At 41.9% G+C, this 17,057-nt stretch overlaps 1 protein-coding gene across 1 annotated transcript in view; it reads right to left on the bottom strand.

The window, feature by feature from the left end:
• Positions 1-14,191: 14,191 nt before the first annotated feature.
• Positions 14,192-17,057, bottom strand: part of urod (uroporphyrinogen decarboxylase) — an 18,215-nt gene continuing 15,349 nt past the window's right edge. Inside the window, exons 8-10 of the mRNA XM_086205183.1 lie at positions 17,017-17,057; positions 16,520-16,586; positions 14,192-15,746 (exon numbers count right to left, since the gene is read on the bottom strand). The exon at positions 17,017-17,057 is cut by the window's right edge and continues 60 nt beyond it. Of these exons, the coding sequence (XP_086061309.1) occupies positions 15,582-15,746; positions 16,520-16,586; positions 17,017-17,057 (273 nt within the window). The 3' untranslated portion in view covers positions 14,192-15,581. The remainder of the gene's footprint in view (positions 15,747-16,519; positions 16,587-17,016) is intronic.

Here is a 17,057-nt window from a genome sequence, read left to right as displayed (position 1 = left end):
GTGTGAAACACATTATAAAGACATTTTATTTGTGTGTGAAGGAAAGAGGCCTGACTTTGAAAGTTATATCCCTGTAGGCCTATGTGTGGTCTTGAAATGTATTTAGATAAAGTTTAAATTCAGACATGCACATTTATTGAAGCACTGGAATTACAATTGGAAACTTCACTATGATTCACTTCAACTTGTCTCAGATTCGATTCCTACTAGGCTGCTTAAAGAAGTCTTTCCCTCAGTTATCACCTCTTAATATATTATTAATCAGTCTTTAGTAACAGGATATGTACCACAGTCCTTTAAGGTAGCTGTAATTCAACCGCTGCTTAAGATTCCCACTTTAGACTCTGAGGTTCAGGTTTGTGCACGTTAATGATAAATCTTCTACGCAAATAAAAGTTAAACATGGTGTTCCCCAAGGTTCAGTGCTTGGGCCAACACTCCACTTTAACACTCAATAAATTTCCATTGTTACGTAGATGATACTCAATTATATTTATCAATACAGCCGGATGAAGGCCAACATTTATCTGAACAATAAGCATGCATTACAGACATCAAGACATGGATGACTTACAACTTTTTTACTGTTAAACTCTGATAAGACAGAAGTTATTGTGCTTGGCCCCAAACATTATCAACTGATATTACTGCTCTGGATGGCATTACTGTGGCCTCCAGCAGGACTGTTAAGAACCTAGGAGTTCTATTTGATCAGGATTTGTCCTTCAGTTCCCACATTAAACTAATTTCAAGGACTGCCTTTATTCATCTACGCAATACCTCAAAAATTAGAAACCTTCTGTCTAAGGTGATGCTGAAAAACTACTCCATGCATTTGTGACTGTTAGGCTGGACCATTGTAATTCTTTATTATCAGGCTGCACAAAGACATTGTTACTTTCTCCACAGAAACAGCTTTGGGGATTTCCAGCCAGGTTTCAGGATTCATCATAGCACAGAAACAGCACTAGTCAACATTACCAATGACCTCCTACTAGCATCAGTTGACGGCCTCGTCTCTGCGCCGGTCTTATTAGATCTTAGTGTAGCTTTTGATACCATTGATCACCATTTCCTTCTACGGAGACTGGAACATGTCATTGGCATTAAAAGAACCACACTAAATTGGTTTGTCATATTTACCAGGTCGATCTCAGTTCGTACTGGCTAATGATAAACCCTCTGAAACCACTACAGGCAGTTATGGTGTTCCACAAGGGTTTGTGCTTGGACCAGTCCTCTTCACTCTATACCTGTTTCCTCTTGGTCACATGATCAGGAAACACTGCATTAATCTTCACTGTTATGCAAACGACACACAGCTGTACTTATTAATGCATCCACATGAAACAAAACAGCTGATTAAACTGGAGGCCTGTCTGGCCTTGTGTTTCTCTCACCTCTCTCTCCCTCCCTCTCTCTCCTCTCTTATCCCCCTGTCCCCCCACCTCTTTTTCTCCCCCACCACCCCCATCTCTCTCCTTCTCCCTCTCAACCCCAACAAAGCAGATGTCCACCCCAACAAGGCAGATGTCCACCCACGCCTCACAGCAAGAAGGTTCCGGGTTTGAACCGGACTCTAGCGCAGGATCTTTCCATGTGGAGTTTGCATGTTCTCCCTGTGCCTGCATGGGTTCTCTCCATGTACTCAAGCTTCCTTCCACAGTCCAAAAACATGCAAGAGGTACTCTTAATTGACTGTAGGTGTGGCTGTGAGAGCAAATGGTTGACTGTCTGCATATGTTGGCCCTGCCATGGACTGGCAACCTGTCCAGGATGTACCCCACCTCTTGCCTGAAGGTGGCTAGGATAGGCTCCAGCCCCCCATAAAAATACCAATAAAGACATATTGTTCAGTGGCCAGTGTTAACATGATTGACCAAGTATGGCAAGATGAGCGGCCAAGCTAAGCTAGCAAGATGATTTGCTGGCATTATCAAGAAATTTGCTGCTGGCTGAGATGTCTAATGCAGTGATTGAACTTGAAATATGCAGTAGGTTAATGCATTTTAGGAGAAAGGCAAGGCAAGGCAATTTTATTTGTATAGCCCGTTTTCACAAACAGTTTGTCTCAAAGGGCTTCACATGGCATCATAACAACATCCTCTGCCCTTAGACCCTCACATCGACTGAGGAAAAACTCCATAGAAAACCCTTTTAACAGGGAAAAATCTGAGAAACCTCAGGGTGAGCAACAGAGGAGGGATCCCTCACCCAGGACGGACAGACGTGCAGTAGATGTTGTTACAGACAAGAAAAGAGTTTACAATACAAAATGTGGGAAACATGGAAATGTTAATAACAGCTGAAGAAGGAAGCTTCTGGTAGGGGAGGCAGGGAGAGCAAGCCAGCTTGATGGGGGACTGGATGGCAGACTGGTTCATGGAAGGGGAGCGCAGGCCGGTGTAACAGTAGGGAATAAGGGGGGGGGGGGGGGCGACGCAGGCGGCGGTTGGGGCTCTGGTGGATCTGTGGAAACACAGAGAGACTGCGAGACATCAAGGCCAAACTACAAAGTGCAACAAGTAGTGGTAGTGACAGTTCCAAAAATGTGCAGGGAGGAGAGGAGGAGAGAGGGGGAGAGGAGAGGAGAGGAGAGGAGAAGAGAGGAGAGGAGAGGAGGGAAGGGCTCCATGTAACCTGATGTGTCCCCCAGCAGTCTAAGCCTGTAGCAGCATAGCTATCAATGGTTCAGAGCTACCTGAACCAGTCCTAACTGAAGGCTCTGTCATAGAGGAAGGTCTTAAGCCTGGACTAAAACGTAGTTAAAGTGTCTGCCTCTCTGACCCATGGAGAGAGCTGGTTCCACAGTAGAGGAGCCCGGTAACTAAAGGCTCTACCTCCCCGTCTGTTTTTAGAGATACTGGGAATCACTAAAAGACCTGCATTCTGGGAGCGGAGTGCTCTGGTGGGACAGTAGGGACTAATGAGCTCCTTCAAATACGATGGGGCTTTATCATTGAGAGCCTTATTAGTCAGCAGAAGGATTTTGAAGTTGATTCTAGATCCTACAGGAAGCCAGTTGAGAGAAGCTAAAGTGGGAGAGATGTGTTCTCTCCTCTTAACTCCCGTCAAAACCCTCGCTGCAGCGTTCTGGACCAGCTGGAGACTCTTTAGAGAGTATTTAGGACATCCTGACAGGAGAGAGTTGCAGTGGTCCAGCCTAGAGGTGATAAATGCATGCACCAGTTTCTCAGCATCACTCTGGGAAAGGATATTCCTAATCTTAGCGATACTACGCAGATGGAAGAAGGCGGTCCTAGTCACATGCTTTATGTGGGAGCTGAAGGAAAGGTCCTGGTCAAAAATGACCCCAAGAAAGAAAAACCTTATTTAGCTAGCAACCCCTGCCAGTGGGTACTGCTAGCATTAGCAAGTCTCAGTGCTAGCAAGCTACCAACGCTACTGATTTGAATTCCTGAGTTTACTGTCATCATCATCATGAGTTGCAGAAATGTTTTCTTTCTTTTCATTAAAAACTGCTGTTCCACAGGAGAGAGGTACAACCAGAGAAAAGTTAGGTGTTGTGTTCACAGAGAAAAAAAGCAATGAGGGAATACAAATCTCTCAATTTTCTATCAATTTACATATTACATCAAAGACATCTCTCCCTTGAAGGAGCACCCTCAAGGTTCAATCTTCTTTTGCTTTCAGAAAAGTTATTCTTGTGAGAATAACTTCAATAGCAACATTGATTCTATCCATTAATTTCACAGTTACAGCTCCACCATTGTTAGGGCTTGAGAACTCAACAGTGCAAGCAGTGTTTTTCTTCAGTTTTATAGTGGGTGTCATCCATATCTGTTGCATTACTCCTTCACACATCGCTCTACTATATTTAGTGGCTTCTCTTGGATGGGCCACAATATAATAGATGGGCATTTGTAAAACAGCTAAACATGTTAAACATAACAAATATAAATGTACACTCAATTGTTTAGCCCTGTCACTGGTCAATGATATTGATTTTGAGTATGAGAGTACATATTTGAGTATTTCTGCATAAAAGGACCTGGAAATGATTTTGCCCAGTGTATGATAAAATCCCTTGGTTGATGCACACATTCTGATAGTGACATTTGGGGGGGGGGGGGGGGGGTCATCAGGTGGGCCCCCTCTTTCAATGACAAAACCTACAGGGCTCACCATTATCACAAGTGTGCCCCCACTGCTCCCTTCTATTCCAGCTGCCGAGACCGTATTACAGTTTTTCCCAATTGGTAAAACACTATCCATCCATCTATTTTCTACTGCTTATCCTGTTAAGGGGGCTGGAGCCTATCCCAGCCTTCAGGTGTGAAGCAGGGTACACCCTGGAAGGGTTGCCAGTCCATCGCAGGGACAACATGTTTAGACAGACAACCATTCACACTCACAGCCAAGCCTATGGTTAGGGAGAACATGCTAACTCCACAAAGAAAGATCCCGTGCCCAATTTGGGGCTCGAACCCAGAATCTTCTTACTGTGAGATGACAGTGCTAACCACTGCACCACCGCGCTGCCCCTTTGCTGAAAAACATTTTCTTAAAGTCTTAAAACACAAATCCAAAAATTCAAACTACATTTGCAAAACCCAGACTCTTCTATCAAAAACAAACAATGTGTTCAGATCATACAGACAGCAATTAAAAATATTTTCACCACAGAACATTTGTTAGATGCTACATAAAATGATTTATTACTCAGCCTCCAGGGCATGTATGTAAAAGTTTGGGGTTTTTTTTTGTAAATGCATTTACCAAGAAATTATCATAGTCAAAATGATATCTATATTCAGTACTGTTGTAACAAAAACTAAATGAAAAGCTACACTAAAGTCATCGAGATTCCTTCTCCAACATCATGTCTTTGTTCAGGCTCAGGCCAAAGGACTTGATACATGTCACAGGCAATAATTTCCCTTGCCAGGCAAAGGGGGGGGGGGGGGGGACTCTCCGGTGTGCCGAACCCAGCTTTGACAAGATGCCAAAGTTATATCATCACAGGCCTTTTTCATTGCCTCCAATAAAGTTTCCCTGGTATAAGGCTGTTGATCATAAACCTTTCACCACCATGTAGAGAAAATCTCCTCTATTGGAGTCAGAGAAGGCTTGTAAGGTGGAAGGAAGACCTTTAGGAAGCACTGGTTGTTTGTGAGCCACACATATACAGCATGGGGAAAGCTCACATTGTCCCAAGTGATGGTATACAGGATGCTGACGCACAGCCATAGGATCCTGTAAACCACCCAGAAATGTAAGGAGATGTTCAGTGTTATATGGCCCCAGGTTTGCATGACGGTGGGGAACCCCCCAGTTACTTATGGTTGCACAAAGAGTGACATTTCCCCCACACCAGCCAAGGACTCCCAAAATATCATGTTGGCCACTCATGTCCCTGCCATTCCATCAAGGTTTACATCATCTTCAATCACTCTCTAACCTTAACCCCTAACCCTCTGCATATTTCTTTCAGTTGTAGATGGATGCACATGAGGCATCTGTGAGCTCTGAACTGACTTTTATCCTGCCCAATTAGTCGGTGTCCTAAAATGTGCACTGTGTGTGTGTGTGTGTGTGTGTGTGTGTGTGTGTGTGTGAACTTCAGTGCATTTATTAAAATGCGCAAGAGTGTAAATCTAGATTGATTGGCCAATGGTAAAAGAGTAGATTTATATTAATTATTCAGACAGAGGGAGAAGCAATTTCTCACACACACACACACACACACACACACACACACACACACACACACACAAAGCAGTACACACAAAATGACTCTTACTACTCATTCAGAATTTCTGTTGCACAACTAAACTAGTCACTATAATTTTCCACTTCAAGCACACCAGGCAACTGCTGGAGGAGAAGAAGCAGAAGTCTGGGAAGCTCGAAACCACCAGGGAGCTAATGAAACAGCATGTCAAAAGGTAGAAAGGTGACCAGTTAAGACATGTCCCATTTGGAACACCAGGGTACATGCGTCACCAACCAATGAGTTCAACATCATGCCCCCCAAGCTCAGGGGAGTCAGGCAAGCCATGAAGAAGGCAAGGTCCTCATCAGCACCAGGCTCCAATGGAGTCCCCTGCAAGCTTTATAAGAACTGCCCCAAAGTATTACAGTTGCTATGGTACCTAATGAAAACTGCCTGGAAAAAGCAGCTCATTCCATCAGAGGAGCAAAGGGCTGCAATGATCTTCATCCCAGAGGAAGCAAACTCCAAAGACATTGACCAATTAAGAAATACTTGCTGAACATAGAAGGGAAAAACTTCTTCTCAGTGCTGTCCAGAAGGATGACCACCTACCTGCTAGAGAATGGCTACATCGACACCAGCTGTCAGAAACCAGGAGTCCCAGGTTTCTCAGGGTAAGCAGAGCACTCAATGGTGATCTGGGACTAGATCCAGGATGCCAAGCAGGAGAAAACGACCTGCACTTCATCTGGCTCAATCTCGCCAATGCGTATGGATCGGTCCCACACCAGATGATCAACTACGCCTTGGAGTTCTTCCACATGCTTCCCTGTATCAAGAACCTGGTAGCGCTCTACCTCAGCGACCTGCAGATGTGCTTTGACCTCCAGGGCTTCACCACCGGGCGGCACCATCTAGAGGTGGAAATTGCAATGGGGTGTGCCATTTCTCCAGTCTTGTTCGTGGGAGCCTTTGAGATAATCCTCATCAACAAATGATTGGTTGGAGGAATCAAACTACCATCAGGCCAGAGGTTACCCCCATTGAGGAGCTATATGGACAATGTCACCAGCTTCCTTCAGACAGCAGCATGTACATCCCAGACTACTGACAAGGGTGGAAGAGTTGATGTCATGGGCCAGGATGAAGATCAAACCCTCCAAATCCTGCAGCCTGTCACTCAGAGGGGGAGTCCAAAACAACAACGCCATCTTTGTAGTTGGGGGGTTTAGTTTGGGCATCACGGTTCTGGTCCAAGGCTAACCACAAAGAAAGGAAGGAGATGGTGGTGGCAGGAAAGAGGAAGAGAACTACAAGATCAAGACTGTGTCACAGGGCCAACAAGGAAACTGGACAACCTGGAGGGACATCAGTTGGTCTGAACTGTGGAAGATCCCTCAGGCAAGGATCTGCTTCCTCTTTCGTGCAACTTACGACACGCACATGGTTTGGGAATGAGAAATGCTGCTCTCTCTGCAATGCTCCCAACACAAGCCTCCAGCACTTCTTTTTCGGGCTGCAAGATCACACTCTCTCAGGGGCGCTATAGATGGCGTCATGACCAGGTCCTGAGGAAACTGGCTGAGGTGCTGGAGGGGTGTTGACAGGGCAGCAAAGAATCACCACCAGCAGAGAACCACACCAGCTGGGTCATGGAAGGGGTTGGTCAAAGATACACCAGGCCAAGAGAGACATCAAGGCCCTTTTCCAGTGACCGGGAGTAGGACATGAGGGTTGATCTCAACAAGCAGCTCTGGTTCCCCACGAAGATCACAACTACATCTCTCCAACCTGACATTGTAGCATGGTCCACCAAGGCAAGAGTAGTGGACCTCATCGAGCTGACAGTGCCATCAGAAGAGAGAAACGAGGCCACCATTGAGTGCAAGAAGGCTAAGTACTCTGAGCTGGCTGCTGACTGCTCGGAGGCTGGCTGGGAGTCCATCACCTACCCAGTGGAGGTTGGCTGCCGAGGCTATGTGGGGTTGACAGCCATATGCCTTTTGATGGATGCAGGAGTGACTGGAGGGAGGCTGCGGAAGGCTATAAAAGATCTGGCAGAGGAGGCTGAGAAAGGCAGCTTTTGTCTATAGCTGAGGAGGAAGGACAGGAGCTGGGCAAAGAACAACTAAACTTGACAACAGTCATAGGGGGTAACACCTATCAGTTGCAGGGGGTGACAGGGAGACGTCACCACCTCCAGGAGATGTCCCAGTGATTAAAAGACAAACGTTGGTGAATTGTGGTTCCTAGCTGGTCACCCTGCAGCTGACCCGTGGGCACTGGAGGAGGTTTAACAGGCAGCAATGCCAAGCAGGAAATACCATCTACCACCATCAGGCTGGCATTTCACAAATGCTATCAGACAAATCAAACTTTTAGACTAGGATGTGGAGTTAACATGTAATTGGACATGAATGCATTTTCCATCCATCATCATCTTCCACTTATTCCTACGCACATTAAGGGTCGCGGGGGGGCTGGAGCCTATCCCAGCGTCAACGGGCGAGAGGCAGGGTACACCCTGAACAGGTCGCCAGTCCATCGCAGGTCCGACATAGAACGACGAACAACCATTCACTCTCACATTCATACCTACGGTCAATTTAGAGAATCCAATCAGCCTAGTCCCCAATTGATGTCTTTGGACTGTGGGAGGAAGCTGGAGTACTAGAGAGAACCCACGCAGGCACGGGGAGAACATGCAAACTCCACACAGAAAGATCCCGCGCCCGACTCAAACCCGGAACCTTCTTGCTGTGAGGCCACAGTGCTAACCACTGCACCACCGTGCAGCCATGAATGCATTTTAAACCCAGAATTTTATTTTTCTCTCTGGACCGCAATGCTAATAATGCACATCATTCTCTGTCACGGTGGATGTGTATGTGCATTCATGCATGGTGTCCTGAAAGACAGTGCATTTGTGGATGTGTTTGTGGGCGGATACTGATAAAGTGCTGATAGTGTCCATCCATGGCAGATGATGTACAGCCTGCTGTCTCTGCAGGCGGATTGGTTTTTCAGGCCTGCTGATTTGCTGAGAGATGGAGCTTGCGCACACACACAAACACATATTCACCTGTTTAATGTATGTGCAGAATATAAGCACATAAAAGCCCAGACACACAGACAGAAACACTACCACACACAATGAAATGACTCATGCATGAACACACACACAGACACACACACACACACACACACACACACACACACACACACACTTATACATTATACTCCTGCCAAAGCCTTTAAAGGCATCCATGTGGAAATTGATCTCCATTTCTAAAAACCACATTGTTACAACCCTCTCTCTCTCTCTCTCTCTCTCTCTCTCTCTCTCTCTCTCTCTCTCTCTCTCTCTCACACACACACACACACACACACACACACACACACACCCTGTCACTTTGTTCACAGATGGCCCACTGACACACAGTCCAAGCCTCTTCAGTCTTACCTGTCAACAATCAGCCATAATGTTTTTTCATTTTTATTCGGTATATACACAATAGGCGGGCACAACAAAAGACTCCGTTTCTGCGTGTGTGTGTTTGTGTTTATGACATATTACAGAAAAAAAGGAAGAATGACTGAAAATCGACTTTCTTTCTGAGCCAGGCTCATATCATCATCATTTTCATCATCATCAACCTTAAATCAACTGCTTTGAGCTTGTGTGTTTTTGAGATCTGCTTGTTTCTGTCAACATTATTTGGAGGCCATTCAAAATCAGCATAGTGCTTTCAAGCAGGTATTAAGTTACCATTGATGAATGTCCACTTCAATTGTCTCTTATTGGAATGGGTTTTTGGTAAAATTCCTGACGCTAGCTTAAGATATCTGAATGTTGTTTTTTTTCTACAGGATGAAATACACCAGCAAATACCACACTCCTGAATTTGCAGTAGTTTGTAAAGAGGCGCTTCTGTCATCACGCTGAAAACAGGCACATGTAGCTAGGTTGTGGTGACACTGACATCATGCATTTGCAGCATAGCATAGTACAATGCACTTCAATCAGTTGTTCTAATGCTTCAAGAAGCATAAAATTGGTGTTCATAAAGAAAAAAAATGTTAGTCTGAAACTTTTATTTTTCACTGAGCTTATTTTCAGCTGTGATCCAAAACCCACTCCAAAACCCCATTGGTTTTTGGTCAAAGTAACCCATGGTGATGCTAAATTCTATGCTATAGGAACGCTTCATCCCTGCATGTTTTTTGGTCAGTTTAAAGTGTCAGTTCCTCCTTATAGGGATCTTAAACAACGCAGGGAATCCAGTAGAATGTGTTGATAAAATGAAATTAATACAACCATTAATTAATCTTTAAGATCTTATTAATGATAAGATTTATATTGATGATGTGAGAGAATGTTACATAGTGGTAATAGTTGGACAAATAGAGAAAATCTGGTCAGATATCTCCTCCATAATGACAATGAAACCTCTCTGCTAATGTGTTGAGGTCAACTGATGACTTTGGATGTGTCGCTGTGAAGACAAAGAGGAAATATCAGTAGGAATTGTTTCAGTCCAAAACCTCAGTGAAAAAATATGGTGCCCGAGCTATGACTGCACACATTGCAATGGCCTGGTTTTTACTGGATTCCTCCACAATAACAACATAAGCAGCAGCAGCAGCAACAACAACAACAACGGGATTTAATAGAATCTGCTTATCTGGCGTTCATAGCTGCCTGACAGAGAAAAACACAATTTAGGATTAACTGATCTCTTTTTCTAATTCCTTGTGTAAAACTCATCTGCTATGATTACTTTGATAATGCTGATGATTTCATTTCAACACAATTCTGATTAACTTTGTATTCATCTCCCATTCACTAAATTGTTTACTTAAAAAAAGACCTCATAGGTTGTGATTGGATGCTATCAGCTAGCTCAGCTTTTATTTGGCCCTTAACTTGTGGTTGTGACTATTGTGCCTTGGTGGCATGATGTTACTGTTTGATGCTGGTTATATACAATCTGTAGCATATAGAAAATGTCAATTATATGATACTGAAATACAATTACAACATGGGTTTAAACAGTTTCTGCAGGATCCTTGGTTTTTCCTCCATATGGTGGCTGTGAGAGCTTAAAGGGATAGTTTACCCAAAAATGAAAACGCAGTCATTGTCTACTCATCCTCATGCTGATGGAAGGCTTGGTGAAGTTTTTAGTCCACAAAACACTGCTGGAGTTTCATAGGAAAAGGTTTTGCAGTACTCTCCTAAACAATTAAAGTGAATGATGGCCAGCTTTTAAATGTACAAAAGAGACAGACAAAGTTTTCTGGAGCCTCAGCGTGCCAAGATGTTTATTTAAAAAAAACTTCTAAAAACATAGTCCGTACTAAAAAAAAAACAACAAAAATCATGGAATCATCAGCATCAAGGGGAGTAGATAATAGAATTGTCATTTCTGGGTGAACTATTCCTTTAACACAGTGTAACTGAAGAAGACACAAGCCTAATGGAGAGGCTACACTGAGAGAACAAGTTGTGTGTGTGTGTGTGTGTGTGTGTGTGTGTGTGTGTGTGTGTGTCCCCTCTCTCTCTTATGAACTTTTCTCTCCATGGCTACTCCAGGGCTCTGCACAAATTGACAAAAGACAAATGGAAATATCTTCATCAAATTGATAGCGCATTGGTAAAAAATTACAAATTATACAACAGAATATACATTGTTGGTTTTACAGATGCTGTGCAAATAAACTTGAAGTGTTTGCTGAATTATAATTATGCAAAAGTCTTCTTGGTGATCACAAAAGGCACATAATTTCAACATTTTAAAAGAATGCAAGATTTAACTAAACATACTGTCAAAATTGTGAAAAGCTTCTTTGAGGAAAAACTAAACTGTGGCATTAGTTGTAGGGTGGGTCTATGTCATTCTCTACCAGAGGCCTGGGAGCTTGAGGGTTCTATGCAGTATCTTATCTGTTCCTAGGACTGCAATCTTCTGGACTGCAGTTTCAGGTGTTGCTACTGGAATCTGCTGGAGCCACTCTCCCAGTTTGAGGGTCACCGGCCCAAGTGCTCTTACTGCCACTCAGACCAGCCTTGATTTTCTACATCCTTTCTAGCTGTTCTTTAACCCCTGGTACTTCTCAGCCTTCTCGTGTTCCTTCTTCCTGATGTTAGCGTCAGCTGCTATCACCACATCTATCACCACCGCCCTCTTCTGGTGTCTGTCCACCACTACTATGTCCGATTGGTTCACCAGTAGCTGTTTGTCAGTCTGGAAGCTGAAGTCCCACAGCACCTTAGCCCAGTTGTTCTCAACCACTTTTGGTATTTCTGTACACAATCCCGGCCACTTGGTTGTGCCTCTCTCTTCTATGCTTTTGTGGCTAGCATCTTACAACCCACGACTATGTCTCAGGAGCATCCTTCCACAGCCTGCATCTTGGGTCTGATCTGGTGTTGTAGACCTTGGCCTCCATGGCTCTTGTGCTTAGGGCCGGCTCTAGTCCTACAGTAACATGATGAGTGCCTCTGTGCTGTCTTTCAGTCCAGCATATTCCAGCCATTGATAGATCTTCTTGATATCAGCCACTTGCTCAATCTGGCGTTTGTACACTCCATGTAGGGGCTGTAGGGGCCGTCCACATCTGCTCCTCTCCCTCCTCACTGTCATGGGGTTTCAGCTGTCTGAGGCATTCACGGAGCAGCTCGTCCAGAGGGGCCAAGTTCTTGATGTACTCTTGGATTTTTGAGGTTTCATCATGGAATGTGGCTCTGATGCTCACTAGTCCTTGTCCTTGAATGATATATTGTGTAAACATACATATATATGAGTGTGTGTGTGTGTGTATATATATATATATATATAGATATAGATATAGGCATGCATGCATATATGTATGTTTAAATATTCATATATGTATGTATATGTATACACACAATGTATCATATTCACAATCTTAGTTTATGTATATATAGTTTATATAGGTATATATACAAATATACCTATGTATGTACATATATGTTTATATATTTGTGTGTATGAATATATGTATGTATATATGTAGGAATGTGGATATAGATATACAGTATATAGGTCTATAAATGTCTATAAATATATATCTATCTCTGTATACACATACATCTCTCTCTATATACATATATACATGCATATATACAAACATACATATATCTCTATATACATATACACATACATACATATACATACTAGGGGTGCAATGAAACAACTCATGAAACGATACAGATACGAAACACGATACAAAGTATTCACGCTAGAAAGTATTCACGATACAAAATAAAGATTAAAGAAAATCAAAAATGAAAAATCTAGCATTTTAAATTTTCTTCTTTAATATGCCGGTATACAAGTTTTTGCTGCGTCAGTACAAAATAAAATGCTCTTGGCTTTGAAAAACAAAATATTTGTATTTTTTTCCTTGTTAAGACTACGATGCAAAAGTAAAATTTCAATTAAAAAAGTGCTTTGTTGCTGTAAACAATGAGGACAACTACATTCGTGAAACAAAAGGAAAACAAATATTAAATAATCCTCAGGGCTGCAGTCTCATCTAGATCTATTATGTCTGACCTCAGTGAACTGGAATATTTAGCCTTCAACAGGTGCATATTCTTCTATCATGCTAGTAGTGCTCACTGCAATGTATGGTGTTGTGTACCCACATAGTTTCCACACGGTTTTTGTTTAAGCAAAAATAAGTCCACACAACCGATTTGTTTGATGAAGGAGCGTCCTCTACTTGTTCGACCTCGTCTTCCTCCACTTTGAAACAATTGTTTCGCTTCTTCTTCTTCTTCTTATATCGCGTTGCTACAGTGTTGTTCTTCTTCTTGTAATGCAGTAGTACAGTCATACAGTAGTAGTAAAACAGTAGGCAGGAGGGTCAAAAATCATCAGTGTTAGTGGTGCGTGGCGCCGCTTCGCATTTTTTTATACATTTTTTAAATTTCGTGTCTTTGAATTTTATTTCAGCATCTTTATTTCGCGAAATTTCATGACACGAAATTTCACAACACGCCTAATATGCATACATATATGTATGTATACATACGCACACACACACACACACACACATATATACTGTATATACATACATACATACATACACACAATGTATCATATTCACAATCTTAGTTTAGTGTATTGGAAGTTAACAGAAATTAAAACCAAGTCTATTGGAACTTTTGGAAGTTCAGTAGTTTTGTTAGTATCTAGTCATTAAGCACCCATGGGATGACTAATTTTGTAGGTCAGCCCAAATTTAGCACCCCCATATTATATGGATATATTGACATTGAATTCAACATTGAAGTGTTAGTGAGTTGTTTGACAAAATAACCTTGAACACCAAATTTGTGTTTTTTATGTGTAGATGCTTTTGTTGTAGGAGAGAGTAAGTGTTATGCTAGGGAGTAGCTACACTATGGACATCATCACTACCAGCTTTGAATCTTCTTTTTGGCATCTTTCCATTTTTGTTTCTTTGTGAGCAAGCAACTTTGATTATAAAGAGACGTAAAGAGTCTTAGACATACAGTGTGGAATTTACTGCCATTTTATTTCACAGAGCCAAACATTAAAATATATTTCATCTACTTTAACCACTAACTTTATTTCAGGAATAAACAAATAAACCTAACAACCCACAAGATGATTGACTTTTTAAACTTGGACACTCGATAGCAACGAGACTAACTTATGCCTGACTTTTACTTTCCCCTGCCTCTTTCAGATTGATACAATTTATTTAGCATTTTCATGTTAATTCATGACACTTCTGGTCAGCCACATTACATCAATTTACAGTTTAGTTTTGCAGTAATACTACACTGCACAAAGCCTGTAAACTCTTTTATAGAGGAAAATAAATGAAGATTAAAAACAGAGAGCAAAAAAAAGCCAGAAAATCAGATGTTGTTGTTGTGTGGAAGAAAAATTGAAACTCGCTTTGCAGATTGTTTCGAAATATCAGAATACAACATGTCATGTAAAAACCTTTATCTAAGATACAAGGCAGTATTTTTGACTTAAAACTTGGCACAATGGAAACAAAAGCAGCCCCTCAGGATGAAAACAATGTAACAATGTAAGCTACTTGTAACACAGAGGCAGAGTGAAAAACAGAGATAAATTGTGATACTTTGATAATGTAAGTTCCTCAAAAGACTTTCTGTCAACGGCAATAAAAATATAACTCTTCCTGCTGAGATCTGGTGGAGGTTTTGTTCACTGTTAAGATAAAAGGATCAACCACTGCATGCTGACATTTTTCCTTAAAAAAGATAGGTTTATACTTGAATTAATTTGCCCGTCGCTAAACCAGTTAGATCGCTGTTTTGTTACTTTCAAAGCACAAATCTGAAAAACCTCAAACGAAGCAGCTACTTGTACTGATAAAGAGCCCAAGTTTTTATTGATGGTGTCATCTGTTCTGAGGCCATCAAATTGTTTCTATTTTCTACTTCCAAATGTTGTATGTATAATTAGAGAAATATTATTCATTTCCAAACCATCAGCGTTTTCCCATCTTTTTTGTATGTTATGTGTTACAATGCAAGTGTTTATCATGTGCAAGAATGAGGTCATCCCTCTCCAATCCAAACTTGTAATCCACTCTCAACCAGATCTAGATCTTTTAGGTTAATAGAAAATCTTGTCATCGAAAAACAACAGTATTTGTTTATCCTGAAAATCTACACAGGACAACAAAGTAGTGATTTTTCCAATTATGCTGTAGGGTTTTCATGGATTTCACTGTTTGTCATCCGCCTCTTTGTACTGATTCAAAACTACACTGAAGTAACTAAATCACTAGATTTGTATTTTTACCTGATTTAACTAAAATATTTTTTTCTCTTAATCGCTCATGTTGTCTGGCATATAATTCATCTCTACATTTGCTTGATCATCTGTTTAGAGTGTTGGTGCACAGCTTCCACAAAGGCACCCACATTCTCTGGGTCCATATCAGGGTAAAGTCCGTGGCCCAGGTTGGCGATGTAGCCCCTCGTGCCAAAACCCTCCAACATCTTCCTGACAATGTCGGAGATGTGATCCTGAGGGAAGCAGAGGGACAGAACTCAAGCATGGTTTACATTTTGAACACTGCTGACTGTCTGAGTGAGATACTTATGAAACTGGGTCAGATGAACACTTCTTGAAATTTTGGCATAATATTTTCAACACAAAACAAAAGTTTGCTGAAACAAGTTTAAGCACTTTACTTGTGAAAACACCGAGATTAAAATAGGAACAGCTGAATGTGCGTTGGGAGCAGAACAATGCGATAGCACACGCAAATAAAACTGAGAAAAGTGAAGAAGTACAAAAGTGGAAGCAGTGTTGGTGGATCAGGCTTGTCTTTTCTTATTTCTTCTTTCATTGATCACACATACACACAATGATTGAACACAGCCACCCATACTGGAACATATGGCACAATAATACTGGCGCTTCATCAGTATCAGTAGATATCTGTCAACTACTGGTATCAATCTCATAGCAAATTCTTTTTTTTAAAGATCAGCTCAGTTATTTTTCCAAGTCTCTTTTCCTTCACTCATCATCTGTTTCGATGAGGAGATGAGTGTGGTAAACATATGATATATGAGCTTTTTCAAATGTTTTTACTTTATCAAACACACAATGTCCCTGTTTCATTATGTACAAAATGTGACTATCACATCAACTTGTTTTTATACTGATACTGATAATGGTAAATAACAGCAAAATCAGTGGTAAATATTTGCCATAAATCCAAAAACATTCAACCCTAATAAATACACCTGAAAAAGAAAAGAAAATGATGCAAAAGGAAGAGTGTGGTTACCTTTGGAGCATACAATGCACATGGGTCCATGTTTCCCTGCAGGCTAACCTTCCCTCCTGTGCGCTCCCTACACACAGACAGACACACACACTCTCTACAGTATCAACAAGGCACATAGAGGTTTTACGTTCATGTGAAGCTGGCTCCTCCTGTTGTAGTTTGAGAGATTGTATGCGTCAAGACATTTCTGGAATGTGAAAGTGATGAGTCGGCACAAGAGTGGCCTGTGTGCTCATGTGCAGATAAAGCGGTAACCTCTTCAAAATCCTGTGCCCTGGAAACAGATGTGCGTCATGTATGTATCTAGCTGTCGCGTACTGTACTGTTTACTGGGAAGCAAGTTAACACTCCTCCCTGGTTGGTCACTCAGAGCAGGATCTAAGTCAACAAACATCAGAATTTCACTGGTTGGCTCATTTAATAATGCCTGCTGGTTATAGGACTATGGGATTGTGTGTGTGTGTGTGTGTGTGTGTGTGTGTGTGTGTGTGTGTTACCTTGCTGACTGGGGATCAATGGTCCAGTCCAGCCCCACTAC

The sequence above is a fragment of the Aulostomus chinensis genome, chromosome 5 (assembly GCF_037954235.1).
Source record: "Aulostomus chinensis isolate RoL2024-O1b breed Wild chromosome 5, RoL_Achi_v1.0, whole genome shotgun sequence".
NCBI lineage: Eukaryota > Metazoa > Chordata > Actinopteri > Syngnathiformes > Aulostomidae > Aulostomus > Aulostomus chinensis.
Note: the sequence above shows the minus strand (reverse complement) of the source record. Positions and strands in the feature narration are given on the sequence as shown.